The following is a 22,998-nucleotide window of genomic DNA, read 5'->3' as shown; positions in this document are numbered from 1 at the left end:
GCCCTTATGCGTGGCATTGCATATGGTCCTAGTTCCGGATACGTTCCGGATGCGTCAGCAATACGTAATTTTAGGACAAGGAAAAAGAGAGCATTTCAAAATACAAGCGGTAGAAGTAGACAAGGAAAAGCAATATCTTTGCCAAATTTTCTTAACAATTGCAGACGCGTTTTTCAAGAATGTGTACATCTTTGCATGTCAGATAATGTGGAGGTTTTTTCCCCTTAACAGCCAAGTGATCTGCTACTCCTCACAGTGTTCCCACTTAGATTAGATTAGATTCAACTTTATTGTCATTACACATATACAAGTACAGTGTGCAATTAGCAAGTGCAGGATATACAGTTAGAATAAATACAGAATACAATATTGAGAAAATGTTATACAGTGGGCATGGATTATGAAAATATTTTACAGTAGGTATGTTCTATGAAAATATGACAGTAGGTATGTACTATGAACAATATATACAGATCACTATATACTATGAACATTAACACTATGAACATTAATGTAGAGATGGATATGAGCAGATAATAATTTAGACTAAACAATAGTGCAAGTGATTTAAGTGTGCATAGATTATTGACTTAAGCTGTTAAAGTTGCAATGCAATAGGTGAGTCAATGCAGTTGTTGAAGTAACAGTGCAGTGGATGAGTTAATGCGGTTATTAAAGATACGGTGCAGTATAAGAGTTAATAATAGGTTGCAGTCCAGAAGATGAGTTAATGGAGTTAATAGGGTGCAGTCCAGAAGATGAGTTAATGCAGTTAATTAGGTTACAGTGCAGTAGATTAGTTAATGCAGTTATTGAAGTTACAGTGCAGTAGATTAGTTAGTGCAGTTATGAAAGTGGTCCATTAGTGCAAATGAGCATATTTCAGATGTGCAGGCGCTTACTTCCGCCTGCAAAAATACGTCATCTCTGAGGTACCGGATAAAGTTAGCAAATTATAATAGTTTACATGCCTCGGTACTATGAGAAGATTGGACTATAGTACTTCTAATCTCTATGGTAAAGCAATTAACCCAACAGGTAAGACGTTTTTTGTCTGTGAGATTGTGAAACTACAGTAATCCAACAGAGGGCGCGCGCGAACTCATATTGTGGAATTTTCCATGTTTGCACATGTGTGCCAAACCCCCAGCACATTCTAGACCCATGAACACCTTAAAACATTCACACAGACTTCAACTCTCCCTCAACACTGTCGGACGGTATCATACAACATTATTCTAAGTTTTGAAAAAAGCAAGTTTTTTTTACACATTTACAGAATTCACTGCCTTTCAGTTACTAGGGTTAACCTAGGCCTAACTAGTTATCTACATGGTTAGTTCACATGTACACGAGGAGTCAAAGAAAACAGTTGTGCTGAAAGCATCTATTTGCTTTATTTGTGAGGAGAAAATGAAAAACACAAAGTTCAGAGACAAAACAACTCTTTCAAGGTCACGCTGGCAGATATACACTAAAAGATTGAGTACATTGTTGCAAAAACGAATGCCTGCGTGCGTGCGTGTGTGTAGAGTGCATATCTGCAAGTGTTTTTACACAAAATTATCCACTTTAATAAAGTTCTGTAACATCCTTTACCCACATACAAAACAAACAATAGTGCTTCTCCAAATAAATAAATCACTATGTTCGCACAAAGATCATATACGTTTATAAAAATATTTTATTTAAAATAGTCAGCGATCTGTACAGTGTTAAAGAAGTGCAGGGGATATGATTATATACTTTTTTTTTATATTAACATCAGTCTGAAGAGTTTAAAACTCACATTAAAACATTAAACAATATCCCTTCTATGTTACTCTGTTTACCTTTATTTATAATAAACCAATAAAATGGTAATTCAGTACTGAGGTTTGAACCTTATTATGAAAAAACATGTATGACAAAATATTTCACGTAAAGTAACATTCTTGTTTGTCGCACAAAGTTAAACGTTTCTGCACCTAAATTCAGTGAATGCTTGTAATATTTCATGAATAGAGAAATAAACAGGAACATATGCAAAATAGATACATAGAGTGCTGGTGTTTTGTTAATTGCTTTGGATTAAAAATCATCTGAATAAATAACTGTGTTTTATAAAGGTAAAAATGCTATTATCTCTGACACTGCTTAAAGTAAAAGTGATGCTAAATGTTTCTTTTGTCTTGTTAAACTTATACTTTTGCATCCTGTTACATTTAGCCATAAGCTGTTGACAAATGTGCCAAAACACAAATTAAATGAACTCGTAAACCTATAGCTATATGAACATAGAACAATTATGTTTAATAGGCAATTTAAAAATAAAAAAGGAAAACACCAATTATTGTTTCCACACACATCGATGAGGAGTTCCAGTTTCAGACAACAGCAATAATACACAACTTCGCCCATCTTAAAAATAAGTGTATGAGAGAAAGAGCGAGCGAGAGAGAGGATGGGGCTATAGGATTCAAACTGTAGTCCTCAGCGTTCTCAAAGCAACATTAGCAACTTCTTACAGAAACATTTGGCCAAACAAAACCAAAAGTAATAATAATATCCAGGCAATGCAAAACAAGAAGAGACAAGTAGTCTGTAAATCAGTCAGTCTCTCTGCAGTGTTTCCAAGCGTGTTATTCTGGTTTGTGGCAGTAGATATCTTTAAGAGCTTTAAGCTCCTCAATGAGAGTCTTGTTCTGGTTTTCCAGCACAGCGACACGGTTCTCCAAACACTTTACATATTCTTTCTTTTTCCTGCGACATTCACGGGCCGCCTCCCTATCACAAATCAAACACACTCGTCAGTAAGTTTGCGCACACAAATAAAAACATGCTCATTCAGGTGTTTGGTACCTGTTCTTCATCAGCCGGACTTCTCTCTTGCGTGTGACCTCCTCTGCGTTCTGCTGTGGGCTGTGCATTGCCCCTGGTGACGCTGCCATAACAACGCCTGGTGGTAACCCTGACGACGGGGAGCGGATCCGATATGCTGGCATGTCTCCTGTGGCAGCTAAACACACAAATATACAAAGATGTAATGTATGTCATTTGACACATAAGTTATAGCTCATCATACTACATTCAGCACAGCTACCTGAGTAAATAAATTCACCTTGCGCTGCCCACAGGGGCTTGTGTACAGTGACATTATTTACGACACTGGTAACAGACAATTGTGAAAGTGACCTATTTGTCAGATATGGTGACCCATACCCGAAATGTGACTTCTGCATTTAACCCATCCAGAGAGTAAACACACACACAGCAAGTCGTGAACACTCGTACACACGGAGCAGTGGGCAGCTTTCACTACAGCACACCAGGAGCAGGTAGGGGTTAGGTGCCTTGCTCAAGGGCACCTTAGTCGTTGCCCACCGGCCCTAAGATAGAACCGGCAACCTTCTGATCATGAGTCCGACTCTCTAACCATTAGGCCATGACTCACTGAGGAAAACATACAGTGTACGAATCATACATTTTCAATTGAATACTATTCTTCTCAAAAAGGTGTCAAAAAAGTGTGTATTAGTGATGCTTTTTGTGAAAAATTAAATGCATACAGTACAAATAATTTTAAAAAGCAGGTATTCATTTCCATGCGACTTGCAGCACCACAATTGTAATAATGATTGAAAAACTAATTAAATTGTAAAAGTAACAAGTATATATCTAAAAAAGGTGACGGTTTAATAATTGCATATGTAAATATTTTTTTGCGTTTTCATTTGGTGTCACTAGTGAGCCAGGGGTGTATTCCAGAAAGCAGGGTTAACTTAACACGTTCGAAGGGTAAATTTAATCAATGTCCTGCAAGTTACCCAGAGTTGACACGTGCTCACAGGAACAGGAGGTTGAAGACGTTGTCAATGGCTCACAGATCTCACGAGTCACCATGGAAACGGTTAAGAAGCTTAAAGGTTTTGTCTGTGAAACAATGTAAAGAAATCTGGGTTTTTTAATCAAAAGATTTAAATCTGCATCTGTGTATAAAGTGCTGAGTTAAAGATATTGTGTAATTGAATTTATACATTTCTAAAATAAACGCTACCTAATAAAAAGTTAGTTTATATATATTTTGGCTACTATATACAAGTATTTTTATAGTTAGATATTTAAAATATATATTCTTCATGGCTGTTAGATTTGTTGAGATGTTTGTGACAATTAATTTAACATGTGTATGGTTTTCTTAACGGAGACTCCTTTAATTGTAGAAACTGCTACTGTTGTCATAATCTTTAAATCAAAACTAGTTTAACCCTTCAGTACACACAAACCATGATAAATCATTTGCATTAGAGGATGAAGGTCTGCTGTGACAGTGGAAGAAAAAGAAACGTTAGGCCCACGGTTACATGTCCAATATGTCATGTCATATATCCCTTTTAAATGAATGTATTTACATACATTTAGATTTTTAGCTAAAAGGCCATGACTTTCCAAATGTTAAGTTGAGGTTGAAACGGGCTATCCTGAAAGGCTAATTGTAATTTGGAGAAAGGCCTTTCTCTACTAAACTGTAAGAGGAGGCTGGGGATCAGAAAGACATTTTTAAGGAATCAGTATTAAAAACCTTAAGTCTATGTTTTTAATGTATTGTTTATGTTAATGGCATTATTTAGTTATAATTAGAATTTATAGATGTGAATAGTATGCCGTAGTTCCCATTGGGTGTCACTTATAATAAAGCCTTGGAATCCTGCCTGCCTGGGAATCAAACTTCCAACTTTTGTGTTTTAAGTCTGGCTCTCTAACCATTAGGCCACAACTATCTTTGGCCCAATGCATCAAATATTTCCTAATACGCGAACAGGAGTAATGATATGCAATTGCTGCAGTTAATATACTTTACTACTAACATCCTTTAACCTTTGGAAATTGTACATTAAAGTTAATAATACAATAATCTGTTCTTCCACGGCCACTTGATGCTCATTAAAAGCGCACACATGAACAGACAACCTCTGAGGCTAAGTAACATTTCCTTAAACTAACTAACCCTGAACTAACCTCTTCAGAGAGTAAGTGGCTATGGTTACTTACCCTGAAAGTTATTTCTGATTTTGGAACCGAAAGTTGAGGTTATCAGCTTACTAACCCTTAAACTTACCTTGGTATGTCACACAACCAGCTTTCTGGAATACCCCCCTGGCCTTGCCTGCATGCTGTTCACCTTTTGTCTGTCTCCTTCATACATAAACTACACGTGTGTGTGTGCAGATAATCTCCGTGCGGGGACAGTCTATAGGCGTAATGATTTTATACTGTTCAAATTTTATATTTTGTCCCCTAAACCTAAAGATCATAGATATGTTCTGTACGATTTTATAAGCTTTTTTGCCCATGCCGACCTCAATTTTGGTCCCCACGGAGTTGGTGTGTATCCAGGTTTAGGTCACACACACACACACACACACACACACACACACACACACACATACTCAAAAAAAAACACACAAGTGTCAAATCAACTTTCCACAATAAGACACACAGCTCTCTTATTATCTCCGTGGGGACAGTCCATAGGCATAATTAATTTTAGCCTGTACAAACTGTATATTTTATCCCGTACCCCTAAACCTAAAGATCATAGAAAACTTTGCATTTTAAGTATTGAGTCAAGCTTCTATTTGTGACCAGATTTAAAAGTGCATCGACAATTGGACTAATTCGTTTATGTGATGAATACAAAACAATAACAACTAGCTGTTACATAAGAGAATTCACACAAACATACCCAAACACAAGTAGCTAAGTTATGTAAATTTACTGCTTTAAAAGTTAAAATACAGTTGGTTTAAAATCATCTATTAGATACTATTTTGTGAGCAGCAGTAAATCAGAAACACATGTCCTTCAACAAACCGGTTATGCTTTGACTTGACGCGTCCGTGTGTGTTATCAGATAATGTGACAAAGTGCTGACATCACTGTGTGCGTCGTTGCCCAAACCCCCACCCGTTTCCCCCTCTCTCTCTCTATTGCTCTCTGTCTCTCTTTCTCGGCTTCGTCCTGCTTCCAGGAAACAGACTGACGTCAAGCAAAAACCCCGCCCCCTCATGCACCCTGCTTTTGTCCTCTCTCACTGACTCATGTGTGTGAATAGTCATGCAGAATTTGCAGCCTGATTTCGTAAACAGAAGCGTTTGAATGAGCGTGTGTTTGTTTGTGTGTGTTGAGGGAAATGTTAAAGCCACATGAAAGGACGAAAAAACTAACAAAAACAAGCAAAACCATAGCAACTCAATTCTTTCCTTACATACAGAGAGAGAGAGATATAGTGTTTACAGAGTGTCACTTTCTAACTGTATTCTATTTTATGTTTACCTTAATATTCATTAATACATCATTTAAATAAAATAAGCGGAGACAAATACTTCTATAATAAGATTCACTGTATTTATGACACATTTGGTAAAAGTAAAGGCAGAAAAGTGAATATGACCAATAACATGACCAATGAAATACACGAAGACAACATGCATAACATCACATATTCTTTAGTATACATTAACACGCACACACACCAAACATACCGTATACAAACACGCACAAAAACACACAAAAGTTTTCACCAACTTTCCATAATAAAAGACACAGCTCTCTCACCTGACTCGGTCTCTTCCCCAGTCACTGCCATCTCTATACTGTAGTAATCCAGTTGGATTTGTCTTTTGAACACTATTTTCTTAATTTCCTCTCCTTTCTTTCCAGATGCTTTACTAAGTGCTCGTCTTGGTACAGTTTCTCTCTCTCTCTCTCAAGTAAACTCTTTCTGACTCTAGTCTGTGTTGTGGTACTAAGTCTGTTGCCTTTAACCCTCCCTCACACTATCTCTCTCGTTCCTGCTCTCTTTCTCTCGCTCTTGCTCGCTCGCTCGCTCAGTCAGATTACTATTAAGGGCATTGACATCATTGTGACATCACTGCAGCCTCATAGGGAAATAACACACTCTCTCTGGAGAATGCCCTCCCGGCACTGTGTGTCTGTGTGTGTGTGTGTGAGACTGTGTGTGTGAATGAGAGAGAGTGAAGAATCTTTGTAATTAAACAACTGTGCTAAAACTCATGACCTGAAGGGGATTAAAACTGATTTCTAACAGGTAGTGTACAGTACGTAATGTAAGTACTAAAGTTTGTTTCAGAAGAGAGGAGAGAGGAAAGGAAGGAGGAGAAGTACTGTAAGTTGAGTTTGATGTATTTTTAGATCATAATGACGCAAAAGTGTTTCAGCACAAACAAAAGGAGACCGTGCCCATTTCACCCCATAACACTACACAGGCATCTGGAATGGTTATCTTCAACCACGCACACACACACACAATATATATGTATGTCTGAGTAAAGGTGTCAGTTCATATAAAACTTCATGATGTTTCAAATATCTGTCTTATTTATGGTTGTTTAACTGTTATAGTCCTTACAACATGTTACTTTCTAATTTTCTTAGGTAAAATTTATTGGTACTGTAGCTAAGTGTTTTAGCCAAACATAACAAATGCACAGACATAAACATTATGCGTATCCCTAAATCCCTAGATCAACTCTTCATAAAACACACACAGCATTCTCTCCAAGCATTGAACACAATAGCTTAATATTAAATGTGTACTTTTTAAACGTTTTAATCAATTGAGCCATTTCTATAATCCAGATGTTTTACTTTAGTGACATCACAACAGAATTAACCAGTTTGCGGCGAAGCACGTAATAAAACAAGTCAAACAGGTTTCCCACAATGCAACATGTGTTCTTCCGTGATCAGGACCAGTTATCAGCCATAGTTTTTAACGTCAATTTACAGATGTGCTCAAATTTGTTGGTACCCCTCCAAAATAAATAGAATCCACAATTTTCTCTGAAATAACTTAAAATAATAGTAATTGGCATCCACCATTGTTTATTCCATAAATAATAGAAATCAGACTTTGCTTTTGTTTTTTTATTCAACAAAATATTGTAAATAATAAAGCAAATGAAATTGTCATGGACAAAACTGATGGGAGTTCCCCTAACTTAATATTTTGTTGCACGACCTTTAGAGGCGATCACTGCAATCAAACGTTTTCTGTAGCGCTCAATGAGACTTCTGCACCTGTTAATAGGTAGTTTGACCCACTCTTCCTGAGCAAACTGCTCCAGCTGTCTCAGGTATGATGGGTGCCTTCTCCAGACTGACAGTTTCAGATCTTTCCATAGATGTTCGTTAGGATTCATAGAAGGCTACTTCAGAATAGTCCAATGTTTTGTTCTTATCCATTCTTGGGTGATTTTAGCTGTGTGTTTTGGGTCATTATCCTGTTGGAGGACCCATGACCTGCGACTGAGACAGAGCTTTCTGACACTGGGCTGTACGTTTCGCTCCAGAATGCCTTGATAGTCTTAGCTAGTTTTTTTCGTATGTGAACATAGAACTGATGTGACTTGCCAAAAAGCTCCAGTTTTCACTCATCTGTCCAAAGGACATTCTCCCAGAAGCATTGTGGCTTGTCAATATGAATTTAAGCAAATTCCAGTCTGGCTTTTTATGTTTTCTTCTTCAATGGAGCCCACTTTTGCTCAAAAAGTGATGGATGATGCGATAAGAAACTGACCTTCACCTTGAAGTTCAGCTTGTATCTGTTTGGCAGTTATCCTTTTTCCACCATTCGCACTATCCTTTTGTTCAATCTGGGGTGGAATTTCCTCTTGCGACCGCGCCCATGGACCTTAAACTTCTTAATAAGATTTGCAACTGTTGTCACAGGAACATCAAGCTGCTAGAAGATGGCCTTGTAGCCTTTACCTTTACCATGCTACCAACTCTTATTTTCTTTCTGAGCTCCTCAGACAACTCTATTAATGACTACTTTTCTGTTTAAATAAACTGAATGACTGATTGGAACAAGATTGGATACATGTGTGATACTAATTAAAGAAACTAATTTGTTTGAAATATCACTATAATCCAATTATGTATATCTTTTCTAAGTGGTACCAACAAATGTGTTCAGGCCATTTTAGTATATCTTTGTAGAATAAACAATAATTCATCTCTTTCCACAGCTTATTTGCTTTATTCTATGACATACCAAAGGTGTGCAAGTATACATGATACAATAACTTTTAATTTCATCACTCTTCAAGAGAAATAAAGCACTATTTCAATGAGCTCTAAGGGTACCAACAAATTTGAGCATGTCTGTGTTTTCATCTGACTAAGAACAAACGCAGAAGAATTATATATCTCAATCAACTTTAGTAATACTGCAATAAAAAATTACTTGGTTTTACAGGCTCTTTTGTACAGTTTTGCTGGAGCAGAAACATACAGAGACCCGGTATCTTACCCTGAACGAGCACTTGTCCAGCAGATAGCAGTAGCTGCTGGCTGGGGTCTCCCGCCTGGGGGCTGTACTGCAGGAAAGTTGCCCCAGGTTGGGGTGTGGCAGGACCGGGAAGAGTCAGAGCCTGAACTCCCTGTAGGGCTTCTCCTCCAGGCCCGGCCAACTGTATCGCTCCCCCCTGTGTGATGGCGACTACACAGACACAAAAAAAGGACCATTAGTCTAAAACAGTCATCCTCAATAGGCCGACCGGATCCGGACAGTTGCTTCATTCCATCCGGATGAGTCTAACATCTCATAATCGAATTGATTATTTTAACAAGTATCAAAGATTAATTTCAAGCATTGATTTCAATAAGATTTTGGTATTATTCAGTAAATATTGAAGATATTGTTATATTTTCACAGAATATTCTGTAGGATGATTTTCTGCTGGGTTTTCACAAGCAGGTTCACATTTTGTAATGAACAACGTTTTAATTGGGAAATTATTTAAAGGTAGAAGTAGTTAAGGTATGAAAAGGCGACAATGGAACGGAAAGGCTAATTTAGTTAGTAACTTTGTTTTCTGTTTATGATTTTAATTGTTATATAGCATTTTATACATTACATTTGCTGTCTGCATGTTGTCAGTAGTTTTTATTATTTAGAAATATGAATTATTGGCCTTCTATTTAGAGGGCATTCCCCTAAAACCACAGAGCCTAAACACACATATATAAAAATATAAAAAAGCCTGATAAAAGATCAAATTTTTTATACAGTATATCCAACTGGGCTAAATTGATTAAATATTTTTTTATATTCTAAAAACATTGTCAAGACCTCCGTTTGGAAGAAAATATAAAAACCGGACCTCTTCGAACTTTAATTGAATACCCCTGGTCTAAAATTTGTTAAAGGAATAGTTCACCCACACTCATAAAAATAAAGGTGCTTTCAAAAGGTCCTTCAATGCCGTAGAACCTTTTTTTAGTCTAAATGGTTCCAGAAAGAACCTTTAACATCTGAAGAACATTTCTGCTTCACAAAAGGTCCTTTGTGGTGAAACAATGTTCTTCAGATTATAAAAAGGAAAGAAAGAGATGTTTCAATAACCTTTGACTGAATGGTTCTTTGTGGAATTTAAAAATGGTTCTTCTACAGCATCGCTTGCAAAAATTTAAATTCTGTCATTATTTACTCACCCTCATGTTATTCTAAGCATGTAACAAATTATTTGTTATGTAATAAATGAGTTATAAATTCAGACGTACTGTATTGCCCCGAGCTGTTCTGGTAGATTGAAGACGATGCGGTCACCGTAGCAACACTTGAGATGGGTGGTGTTTCCCCCTCCACTTTCTCCTCTTCCTCAATTTTTGGCACAGCAGGTACATCTGAAGACAACTCATTAAGAATTTTCCTGAACATACATGACATAAATTAACTTGGAAACAAGCAAATGTCAATTTGACATTAAGAAAGGATTAATTGATGACGGGACGTTCAATTATTCGAAAATTAACACTTCTATTAAGTGTAAATTAAGTGTAAATACCCGGCTGTGCATTAACTTTCGAATAACTGAACGGACCATAGTCAATTATTCCACTTATACCACGGTTACCACACCACAGGACATTGTTCAAGTGTTTGACATCAAATGTCATGTTACCGTCTTTATAACGCTGTTGATGGTACGACTTCTTTCTTGCGCATCTCATTTCAAGAGTTAGAGTATTTTATTGTTGTGTGCGATAAAGTATATCAAGTCTGACCAATCAGATATTATGTCACAGGTATCTGATTGGTGAACAATTAAGCTCACCTATAAGATGGTCGTCTGGACAGAATCTGCCTCTTCTGTGGATCAAATGGTGCTACCTAAAAACAAAAAATGTTAATTGTTTTTTTACACATAGATATTCATAAGACTTGGAATATGTTGCACAAGTCATATAGCTTGCAGGGGGAGGGGGATTTTTTGAATTTTTTTTGTTTAAACTGGATTCATTTATTTTTTATATCTGAAAAGAAACAAAGGGATTTTTAAAGAACACACTCACTTTATATTTTGCATGGAATAATAAACAAATAAAGTCACTCATGTTTGATGTCACAAAAGTAACATCTATTACATTTTATATAAAGTTTAAAATAGTAACTTGTATCTTCTGAGATTTGTTTGGTCTATGTGTGCGCACGCAACCCGAGAAGATCAGACGCAGTGAACTCAAATCTCATTACTGCTACATACAGCTACTCTGCTTGTTACTGTGTCAATCTTCTTTTTTCAGTCCAGTGATCCAGGATAAGTAAATGTTCCATGTGATTGGTTGTAGCTCTAACTATGCACAATGTGATTGGTCAATCTCTCCAGGGGAAGAAAAAGGTTGAGTGTATAGTAATTTCTAGGAACGTTGTATTTACACAGGGCTTCAGGTTGTATTTTAGTGTATAAATACAAATGTGCTAATGTGTGTACCTGTGCAGTTTGAATCTGAGGTGACTGTATAACTGAGGGCTGTGTTGTTTGAATGACTCCCTGCACCTGTGGTGTCTGTCCACCAGGTAATGACATCACTGCCACAGCCTCATCCACCTGACATAGAGAGAGACAGGCAAACGGAGAGTAAGCCTCATCTGGTTCGGTTTATCTTCCAATACAGTAAAGTTATATTTTGTGTTATGTTGAATATCATTTTAATATTTAGTCTGTAAATATTGCCAAGTGCCAGGGTTTTGGTTCACTAAAGTGTCTTGGTGTATCATATTATACCTAAACACCATATTTTATGAAAAGGGAAATCAGACCACTAAAGATTATACCATATACTGCACTTCTTGTAGGGAATAGGAATTTCACAACATAATTGAACACTAACTGCACTACAAATGTGTGTACCAGTGTGCATGATATACGTGTAGAAACAGAAAAAGCATCAAATCTGTGTAAGCCTTGTACCTTTGTGAGTGAATCAGAGTCGGACTGAATCTCACTTGTTACTTTCTCTGTTGCACTGGCTTCCTGTTGCGCTACGGTTGCAGTTTCCATGGTGATCGGTCTATAGCAACAGCGCAGAGAGGAAATGCATGGTCAGGGCTTTATAGTTTTACGTCACAAGATTTTAAATGACAGGCTGCAATTCATGCACTCCTTTGTTTTAGCATCATTTTAAATGTGATGATGTAATGTCATAAAATGATCTGTTCGATAAAATGTCTGTCTTCTTTGGGAATTTTCATTTGGGTTGCTATGGTTTAAATGACTACACATTTAAAAAGCAGCCCATGTTCAATCTACACTTCCATTCTTAAGTTTAGGTCACTTGAATAAAATGATATTAAACCACTTTTGATATGAAGGGGTATGCTTAAAATGTACACTATAATTTATTTAAATCATGATTCCCATTGTAATATTTTTATTGTGTTATTCTATAGTTTCAAGTTCACTTTTTCCAGAGTTTAGTATTATTTTTAAAGGTAAAAATATTAATAAAGAACGAATGACTCTAAACTTCTGGATTTTAGTGTGTGTCACACTGCACATGTCTGAGAACTTTTGAGTTTGAAGAGTTTATGTCTGAAAGAAAAGAATTCAAACGAAACGAGCGAGGGCAACAATACTTCCTCGTTTTCTGAACGCAGCTTGAACAGAGCAGAAACAAGATATTTCAAGATATGATACCATACGTGTTATGAGGAAACTACCTTCACTCCATTGCTTTAGCACCTTGATATTTGCCTGTGTTTATTTAAGCTTGCATATTTTAGCCTTCTGAACTGACAGAACTAATGCGCGCGCACTAAACAGCTCTCGCTTACGTAAGCGCAGTGGCACGCAGACACGAATAATAGAAAACATCCATGGCCTTTTAAATACATATTGGCAACTTGCTAATATCTTCTTTAGGCACACTGTCTGCTTTTAATGTTATTTACCAAGTCTGATATCGAACTATGTCATTCTCCAAAATCGAATCAGCCTCGTATACAATGTAACAATTCCCGCCATTTCGTTTAATTTAACCTTAAAGTTTCATTTGACACATTCAGGGTTTAAAGTCCAGGCGCGTTTCGTTATTCGTTTTAATTATTGTCAAAAACAGGAACTTCCGAGACTTGCCTTTTTTGCGCAATATTCTACAGCAGATGTTAAATTAATAAACTACAATGTAACAGCAGCTACATCTTGTTCTCCCTGCGCTCCTCTACAAATCCTCTCTGGCATCAGGTCTACATGCCAGTAATAACTTACCCCGAGTTTTACGTAGAGTCTCGTCACTGGTTACGAGTGGAGTGGAAGCCCGACTCGCTGCACACGTAAGCGCCCACGTCAGCTCTGATGATGCGTCTGGGAAACGTGGACTTTGCAGTCGCAGGCCCCGATAACACACAGCACACACACACAATTGACTTGCACACACAGACCGAGTGCAGAAAACCTACTCTAGGAGGAGCCTCGTCTATATGAGGAGACGCTGTCAGTTACCAAATGCTATCAACAGTTGGATGAAATTCTAAGACGAATTTATTTCCATAATGAATACATAAAAATGAAATATAATAATAATGTTAAAAATGTTTGGATAAAACTATATAAAATTGTCCTGAATGTTCACAAAAATATGTGAAAAATATATGTTTACGTTTAGTTTTATATCTATATTTAGCTCTTCATAAACAATAGCAAAACGTTATTTACTAATTTAAATAGTTATATAATGTCTACCCTTTCTTGTTTATTAAAGTTTTAAGCAGTTTCGATATAGGAGGAAATAAAATGATAAAATTGCGCCATCTTGCGCTAGAAGATGATGTCGTTTTTTCTGTTCTGACTTAACGGGAAAGGGAGGCTCGTTTTACCCCATTGAATATTTGTTAAGTCAATTGTATACAGTAGGCACGTTCCTTCTCATTATAGCTTGAGAAAGAAAACTACTTAACACCTTTTGGATGGCAAGGCATGTTGTCACACTACATGGGAAAGTTGTCACAGTACAACATGCTTTTAGTATTATTATGTTGAAACATATACACAAAACAAAAATGTATCACAGAGTTAATTTGGCTAACCAATATTGCCAGTATTCACTAGTATAAGTGCACATTCAATGTTTTAAACTAAAAATGTACCCTAAACTGACATTTTTAAAAGCCCAATTTTCAAGTAAAACATTACTGTAAGAATGGATTGTATAAGATCCACCCTTCCTTCAGGGGTATTGCCAGATCAACTGGTCTAGAAACCATACTTGCAACTCCCTAAGGACATGTACACAAACATGTTTCAAGTGGGTGGTCACGATAGTCCACTGACATTGTCAGCAAAAGCAACAGTTTTAAGTATAAAGTTAAAATTATGTGACTCACTGGTCACCCCACCCTTGTTACAGACAGTCCTCCTATATTTCCCTATACACAATAAAATCAGAAGAAAGGGATAGTGTGCGCTGCAGAGTGAATATTCGGGCTGATACATCAAACCGGGTTGTGGGAAGAAAGGTTTTACGGGAGGCTGCTTTGAACCATAGACAAAACTTATTGCAGTCAGAGTGGCGTGCAGAACTGTGTTGCTTTGATGGAGACTGACCTGCTATCAGACCTGACTGCAGTATGAAGACCAGTAGAACAGTTCTTCTACAGGGGTTTTCTGTCTAATGGAACTTGAGCATCTGGTCATTGTGCCTCACAGAGATCAAAGCGTGTGTTTGTAATCCCACAGCTGTTCCACGGAAGCTTCACTCAACTGGGCTTGTAGAACAGTATCAGGCCCCTGGCGTGTGTGTGTGGTATCACAGCCCATTGCCACCTGCCCAGTGTTTCTATTTTAGCACGCCTCTTCCCTACAAGCTAAAGTTTGACGTGGCACGCACAAATACAAAAATGTATACACAATTCGGCATTTGCACAACTGCATGCATGTGTTTTCAGAATGCCCATGTGCTTAATCATTCTCAAAGTACCCGTGCTGGTATGCATAACCTTGGTTTCTCATTACACACACACACACACACACACACACACGTTTCTGTGTATATGTAAGATCAATTCCCTTGATTTTATATCAGGCGGATTATATTTTCTATACTTTACCTAACCCTCACAGATAAAGGCACATCATTAGATAGCATATAAAGAAAAATGTGATCTGGCTGATTTTTGAGCCTTTTTTCTAGTGAAGACCAATGATACGATATTTCTCCATCGGGGAAGACCTTTACAAATATTCCGCCTGTACATCTCTTCACCGCCAGAGGGCGCAGAACGCCCGTTTGCGTGGCTCCCGAACGCACTCCGGACTGCGCGGTTCCCGTACACAATCCCAAACACTAAACAGGTGGTCACACGCCGCCGCGCTGCGACCGACGCGATGAAACGGATCGGGAAGCGATTTTAACTTCTACACCGATAGGGAGCCGAACCGAAGATTATTCATGATCTGGAATTCGAGACACGGGGACCTTTAATCCCGAGTTTCTCCTGGATTCGGGCAGGAGAGTGGAAACTATGAAAGTGACTGTGTGTTTTGGAAGGACTCGGGTCGTTGTTCCGTGCGGAGATGGCAACCTTAAAGTGCACACGCTCATCCAGCAGGCCGCGATGCGGTACAGGAGAGCGATCGCCAAGGTGAGATGCTGTTTCGTTGTAACATCTGATTGTGCGTTTGAAACATTGTTGCGCTGGACACCACCGGCGTAGACTGCAAACATGGCGGTGTGCAGACGGAGTGAGCGGGGGAAGGGATCGGGACCGTCCGGACACTTTAACTCAACTAAACACGGGATAAAACCAGCTTTATCCCCAAACACAACACGCGTTGTGTATATTTCGTCTTTAATATGTCCACCAGTGGTTGTTTATCAATATGTACGGTAGACTGATGGAAACGAGTAAGGAGTGGGGCAAGATGAAGTAGGAGGGAGAAGTTTACTCCACGTTATTCCCACTCTGGCACCCGTTAGAAATGACATTGTTTATTAGGCACGCCACAGAATGTAAACGCACCTCTTGTGACTTGCTGGATGTGACGCATCTGTTTGTGATTTGCAATGAAACGTTGTTTGAAACTTTTTCACGTGTAAGGACAGAAAGAGTCTCGGGCTTTGTTTCAATAACTAGCGCTGATGTTGCTAGGCTAACCTTAATAATGGATATATCGTCTCCGCACTTGACACCTTTAAACCGTGTGTTATTCCAGCTACGCGCGACGAGACGCTCCAGGTAACAAAACTGTCTATCCGTCGGATTTCTGGACAGTCTGCTGTGGGCGTTTTCATTTGGTAACGTCGCGATCGGTATAGCCTTGGTTTTAATGAAGGATAGGGGTACAGCTTTTTCCAGTCTATGCAGCGCCAACAAATCTCCCACATGAGAACAATCTCAAGTGCGCATTGGTGAGGTTTTAAAGTGAGTATGTTTCGAGGCCCAGAGATCTCAGGAGAGCAAGAGTCGGTTAGACAAAAGCCCGTTTGTTCACATTAATAAATAATCTTTTCTTTTGGTTGTGTAGCAGGACAATTGTTTATGTCGCGCTGGCAAAATATGAGTGTGATGAATGATTTGGTGATGTTTGCCACAAACATGTCAGCTGCTGTATATGGCAATGACGACAAAACTGATATGATGTAAACCTTTGTTTTGTTGACACTGTTCCACTGCGACGTATACGATTTGTATTGGCTTTTTTATAGAGTAGCATACCACTATGATGTAGTTGACATTAGGGCTGTCACTATTATGACATTTGGCTGACGATTAATTGTCTAATACATCATGGCGAATGGGGCTTTGGCGATTATGACGATTAATTGTCTGTTTTAATTCTCATACATTTTTTATTCCGCTTTGAAATGACCATATTGTTGTGAATATAAGACTGTTTTTTTCTTGGAAAAACATCGGAAAAAATGGGGTCATCATATATTTAAGGTGCATTCTTTTACGTGTCAATAATACAAACGCCACATAAATGTAGTAAATTGATCAGGGTTGAATTAAAGCCACCATTCAAATGCTATCAGTCATAGAAAAGCTTCTAGCCACTCACTTGCTACTGTTAATGAATTTTTGGTTGGCTGATTTTCACACTGAGAATAACTTAAATGGGTGGAATGACCAAAAATCTATTTTTGAATGACCTTTTTTCTTAGATTGCTTTTATTACAGTTCATTTAAATGCTTACTGTGGTTTAAATGTAGGCAAGTAATGAAAATGTACCAAAGATATCAATTAATGAGATTTATTATTTATCTTCTGGCAATATCAAGTACAGTATATACAGTAGGAAGACAATGGAGTATGAATGTATGACTGATGTTCATCGGGACTGTACTGTAGGTCTTCATCGCTCTTCACTCTCTATTAGATGCACACTTTTAGTGTGATGCCACTCTCTGTCTTTAGGTTTGTTTATTCTCGTCTTTGCACTGCAAGTCTCTGGTGACTCCACACGCGTCTCCCAGTAGCAGCACGTCACATTAAAAACGCTCACACGGCGAGCATCATCGGGCGTTTCTACGCAAGTTTCGCCTCGGCTTGCTTAAAGTTCGACTTTATTAAAATTACTAACAGCTTTACAAAGCGACCTGATGTCTGAAATATGTGAGAATGAGCTTTGATGCTTTGATGCAAATGCTTCGATTCTGCACCCTCTGGCTTTCGGATGTGGCTGCATTTTACCGTAATAAATTTGAGTATCTAAGCATAATGATTGCACGATTAATCGTCCCAGCCCTAGTAAACGGCGACAGTGTTTTAGAATGTGTAACCTGCTGTATTTGTCTTTCTGTTTGCTTTGCTCTTTACCCCAAATCCCTATGTTCTTCTTTAACTATATCAAGCTCTCCCTCTTCTTGTCATTCAGCTGCTGAGACTTAGGCACTTCCTGCTCTTTATACCACACACAAGGGCTGAGCGATTAATGGAAATTGACGGAAATCGCACGAGGCTGCTATGTGAAAAATATGAAACGCGTCTTTTCCAAGACCGTTTGAGTGGCATTCTTGCTAACCAACTGAGTCAACACACCTCCATAATGCCCAATCAGCACTGCCCTAGACAACTGCGTAAACCCGCCATTAAAAAAAGCAAAGAAACAGAAGGGTGGAGAAAGAGAGAAAGTGAGAGAGAGGGATTATGGGGACTGCAGAGTCAGAAATTATACTAGGCAAATAAAGAAAAATCCAATTTAGAAGACATTTACATTTTACATTTAGTCATTTAGCAGACGCTTTTATCCAAAGCGACTTACAAAGAGTTTGGGGAGCAATAAGCGATATGTCATTAAAGAGCAATTGTACAATAGCTGCTAATACCTATTGTAACGCACACTAGGGATGCACCGATACCAGTATCGGTATCGGCCCAATACCAAGCTCATGTACTCATACTCGTAAGGAAACACAGAATACCAAAGACCGATTCCTCATGTGACATAAATAGACCCCTATGATTTCCACAATCCGGCATAAAAACAGAATTTGCTGAAAAACACAGACCGGCACAGAATCTGGCAAATGTATTATTTCCTTACAAGAAATTAGCGCTGAACTGCTAACGTTAAATGTAACTGCTGCCGAAATATTCCGATACTGTTTAAATATGTATTCTGTATGTGAAAGAGTGGCGCGGTTGCGTGTACTGAACGCTTGATGCTTGTGGAGCTTTCAGCGCCAGCGCTTCACTGTACGAGGACACAAACACCATTCGCGGCGATCCGACAAAATAACAGTCCGATTAATTTAAGTTAAACTTAAGTTATAACACACTCAAGTTTTACCACACCACCCACCTTGAATTTTTTATAATTGACCACAGAGTATATTGTTTGGTTTATTAACATAATTGTACATTATACAGGCGTCGTTATAGGTATCTGTATCGGCGGGTACCAGAAAAAAATATCGGTACTCTTGACCGGTCTTAAGAAATTGTATCGGTGCATCATCTGCCCTGTGCGGTGCGTTTCCTGGATGAGCCATTTAAACTGGACGCGCACAACAGCCTGTTTTGTAATGCCCATTTGTACTTTAGTCGGCTCCACACCGTAAGTCTCCACAAGCGCATCTGGCATTAAAGAGGAGGCATGACGCACGCCTCACGTGTCAACTCACGCCTGGCTCTGCATTTCAAACAAATGTAAATTCTATCTAATTGTTTTGCTAATTTCACTTGGATGAAATGAAACATTCAGCACATTTTCTGCTTGTTTTTAAAATCTCAAATACTTAAAAATGAATTAATCAGCCTTTGTAACCTATGTACCATTTTAATAATTCAGTAACACAATAGAACATGTTATAGAGTTATAATGGGAGTTGTATTTGTTTTAAAGGAAACTATAATCGTGTGTACTGTATTCTATTGATGTGATGTAATTGGGCAGTTGGGAACCAATAGAACAACATTAACTCCTATTTGAATAATGCCCATAACACACATCAAAAGAAAATTTGTAATGGTTTTAATGGAAACAATTATTTATGTAAAGGTTTTTATTGTTTTCTTTCAGCAGGGTAACTATACCCATACTGTGGTGCATGCTATTGACAATATTGAGCTGAAGCTTGACTTTAATCGCAAATCAAGTCGCAATCGTAATGTCTTATTTTCCCCAAATCGCACCCGCACACACACACGCAGACAGAGGTATTCTGTGTGAGACTGTGGGTGTCTGTTTAATGGACGATCTGTTCGGCATTGCTATCCATCAGAATATCTGAACACCAGCACACATAATTTCTGTCATTTTAAAAGTATATGGGCCATTAGTCAGTGTGTGCTGCAGACATTTTCCAAGTAATATATTGGCCCTATAATCTCATCACTTTTAGGATTGTAGAACTAAAACAGTATTTTGAATCAGTTCGAATGCATAAGCAGCATCTGCAGCTGCAACATATATATTATGTAAACAAAAATGTTATCCTGCAAACGAATAGTCGTGATTAATCGTTTTGCATCCTAAAATTTTAGTTCATGACCTGATGGAGAACCCGATCCTGCAGCTGTTGCATAAGCAGACTCCTTGCACATGAGCTTTGTCATTTGTTCAGATATTATGCATTAATCGGAGAGCACAGCAAAGCAAAGCTATTATCTGTAAAATGTAAATTGTCGTTTTGTGATGTGTACAATGAAGTGCACAGTTTTTTGTAGTTCTTTAGATTGCACCACAGTAAGCATGTTCCTCTCTCACTGCACAGCATAGATTTGAAAACCCTTATAATGAAAGTTATTGAAGCACAGCTACACAGTTTAGCGGCAAACTAGTTATATGTTAGTTCGATGAAACGTGAGTTTCACAAGTAGAGTTTAGCGCTCCATAAACAATTCAAAAAAGGAAAATCTCAGCGTAGGCTACATCTAAGTCAGGTAACCTCTTGAGACCCAGCTATCATTATTACAGCATAAGATGTAAACGTGACTTTTGTCATTAGGGCCCCCGTATGTGAGCTTTCGGCAGAGAATCAGACTCATGCTGAACTTTTGCTGTGGCTCTTAGAAAAAGAACAACATTAGATCACTTCAGATGTTATGTGATTATCCCTGATCTAAAAATCACCTCAATGTGATGGCGTAAATTTTGTGCACGTAAAAACTGTGTTGTGAAGGTCTTTCATACAGTTATGATATGTGGGAGAGATTTATTGTGCCTGTTTTTGGTCATAAATAAAGGATGTTCAGGGTCTAGATCCTGTTGCATTTGGCCCCTTCCAACCACACAAGTCATGTGTCTAAATCACAAAACAGACTGCTGCAATGCATGCAAGATAACAGTGTGGACACAACCGCAGTGTTCTTAGTCCTGCTGTAGGGTCACACACACACATGTAAATATGAGGTCATTGGTACAAAGCTTCTTAAAGAGACACTGACACATTCCGATTGGATCTTGCACTCCCATGTGATTCAATTGGTTAGCTGTCAAACATTCAATAAGCCTCTGTAAACAGCAGAACAACCTTGCTGCTCAGGACACAGAAAGCCTTGAATGACTTTACAAAGCGAGACATACAATGTTGCAGTGTTCTTGGGACACATTATACATATTAATATTACAGTGTATGTATGTAATCGTAAATACCAGTTTACACTCGCACACCTTCAGTCACAATTTCTCTATTACGTTTCTCACAGACTCTCTGTCTGCTTTTTACTCCAGCAGAAATGTTGCTAGTCTTTGAAATGGTAAAAAGGCATAGGCACTACTAGCAACAACAGATCCGGAATTCATTTGTTACTCGAACGAAACACGGTTTCGTTTATGGCTCATAGTTTTCACTGTGTTTAGTGTAGTCTATAGGCAGATTGCAACAATGCATCCCTCCTTTCAATGACTGTTTAGTCCTGTGATGGACAATGTCTTTTTCATGTTTTGTTATTCCTTTGGGGACACATTCTGAATTGAATAAACCTGTCTATACAAGTGAAGTCACACTGTTTGTGATCTTAGTTCTGTCGGTTGGTTCTGTTGCTCTGTGTGTCTGCTAGTTTTTATCTGGCTGCCAAGTTGTTCTGAATAGCAAGAGATCCGCAGAGGAGTATTTCAGGCTGCATGAATGCTTCATCCTGAGGCCACCGCTTTTAAAAGCACAGTTTAGCATTTGTGTGAATCTCCTGGTCTGTGTATGTGGGTGGGGGAGAGGGAGCGATTCTGTCTTTATATGGTCAGATCTCCAGAATGATATTTAGAACATTAACACGAGTGTCAGACGACAGCTCGTCTTATAAATTCATATGCATAGATACACGCTCTCTGTGGTAAGACAGCCGGCATTCACTGGCGTTGAAGGCAATAGCATTTGAAACACATTTAGGTACAGAAACATAACCTTTGCGATTGATTTAACCTGAGTTTCGCTACAGTATCTTCTCAGAATTGTTGTTTTCATAATGGTTACTAAGGCTTGGGCATATCTTGTGAACTATCAAAAGCCGATTCTTAATCCTTGGCACAAATATTGCAATTGGAGATAAGAAACTGAAACATTGAAAGAGTTTGGGGCTTGATTTTCAGAATCTGAATGGAATTTGAATTGAATGTAATTGGCGGTATGGGGTTACGTATTTATTTCAAGCCTATTTCACATCTGCTGGAGATGAACCATTTCAGAGCCAATAATGGTTATGATTGACAAAAGATTGTTAAACTTGGGATAGATTTCGTATGAGTTTGTATGATGTGAAAAAAATGTAGTAATACGGTCCACCACCCCTTAACACAACCGTCACTTGGGCAAAACTAGATCGTATGAAAATGTAAAGAAAGGCATTGCATGGATTTATATCAAATTGCTAAAACTAAAAAAAGTTACAAATTGCCAAAAGATTGAGACTCGTCCTCTTGTGACCTGACTTTTTTTCCGAATACTTCTAATACCCAAACAGTTCAAAACATTTTACAAAAATGATGCTTAGCCGTATAACTAACATTGGGCTTAATGCTAACTTGATGATTTATTTTAATTATATGTTTTGTTTGTGCTATTCTGTTGTGGTCTGACTTTCGTCAACACTGTTTTAGGGATGGGTGATAGCCCATTTAAAACACTCTGCAATAAAAACATTTTGAATATGTGTTTTGTTAGAGTCGATGAACTGTGCCCATTTAAACAAAGTGCATTCTTAGAAAAAGCGATTTGGTTTTAAGGTTTTAATCTTCTGGCCTCTGCTCGACCGGTGTCTCTGCTGAAGC

The 22,998-nt window shown here is 38.2% G+C and overlaps 2 protein-coding genes across 13 annotated transcripts in view; one reads left to right on the top strand and one right to left on the bottom strand.

Moving 5' to 3' along the window:
• Positions 1-260: 260 nt before the first annotated feature.
• Positions 261-13,712, bottom strand: crema (cAMP responsive element modulator a). 8 transcript variants are annotated; one of them, XM_079451463.1, is made up of 8 exons: positions 13,557-13,672; positions 12,261-12,360; positions 11,781-11,897; positions 11,124-11,179; positions 10,570-10,718; positions 9,317-9,505; positions 2,842-2,998; positions 1,375-2,766 (listed from the first exon to the last, which is right to left on the bottom strand). In XM_079451463.1, exons 2-8 carry the CDS (start codon positions 12,348-12,350, stop codon positions 2,622-2,624), a joined length of 903 nt encoding a protein of 300 aa, XP_079307589.1. In that variant the 5' UTR covers positions 12,351-12,360; positions 13,557-13,672; the 3' UTR covers positions 1,375-2,621. The 8 variants fall into 8 exon arrangements, with proteins under 8 accessions (XP_079307593.1, XP_079307589.1, XP_079307596.1 ...); XM_079451470.1 differs by having other exon boundaries at positions 10,570-10,692; positions 13,557-13,606; XM_079451468.1 differs by lacking the exon at positions 11,781-11,897 and having other exon boundaries at positions 10,570-10,692; positions 13,557-13,642.
• Positions 13,713-15,550: 1,838 nt separating this feature from the next.
• Positions 15,551-22,998, top strand: part of pard3ab (par-3 family cell polarity regulator alpha, b) — a 71,508-nt gene continuing 64,060 nt past the window's right edge. For 4 of the 5 annotated variants that reach the window (XM_079451386.1, XM_079451384.1, XM_079451385.1 and 1 more), the window contains exon 1: positions 15,551-15,928. In XM_079451386.1, the coding sequence (XP_079307512.1) occupies positions 15,809-15,928 (120 nt within the window). In that variant the 5' untranslated portion in view covers positions 15,551-15,808. The remainder of the gene's footprint in view (positions 15,929-22,998) is intronic. The other variant, XM_079451387.1, reaches the window with a different exon arrangement.

Source organism: Barbatula barbatula (assembly GCF_947034865.1).
Source record: "Barbatula barbatula genome assembly, chromosome: 3".
Classification (NCBI taxonomy): domain Eukaryota; kingdom Metazoa; phylum Chordata; class Actinopteri; order Cypriniformes; family Nemacheilidae; genus Barbatula; species Barbatula barbatula.
This window is presented reverse-complemented; position numbering and strand designations above follow the sequence as displayed.

Excerpts from the sequence above, each read along its gene's own strand:
- crema (XM_079451463.1), bottom strand. The coding sequence starts at position 12,350 with ATGGAAACTGCAACCGTAGCGCAACAGGAAGCCAGTGCAACAGAGAAA. Across the intron at positions 9,506-10,569 it reads GAACAGCTCGGGGCAATACA|TCGCCATCACACAGGGGGGA; the intron begins GTACGTCTGAAT and ends GTGTCTGTGTAG. Across the intron at positions 2,767-2,841 it reads GTCCGGCTGATGAAGAACAG|GGAGGCGGCCCGTGAATGTC; the intron begins GTACCAAACACC and ends GATTTGTGATAG.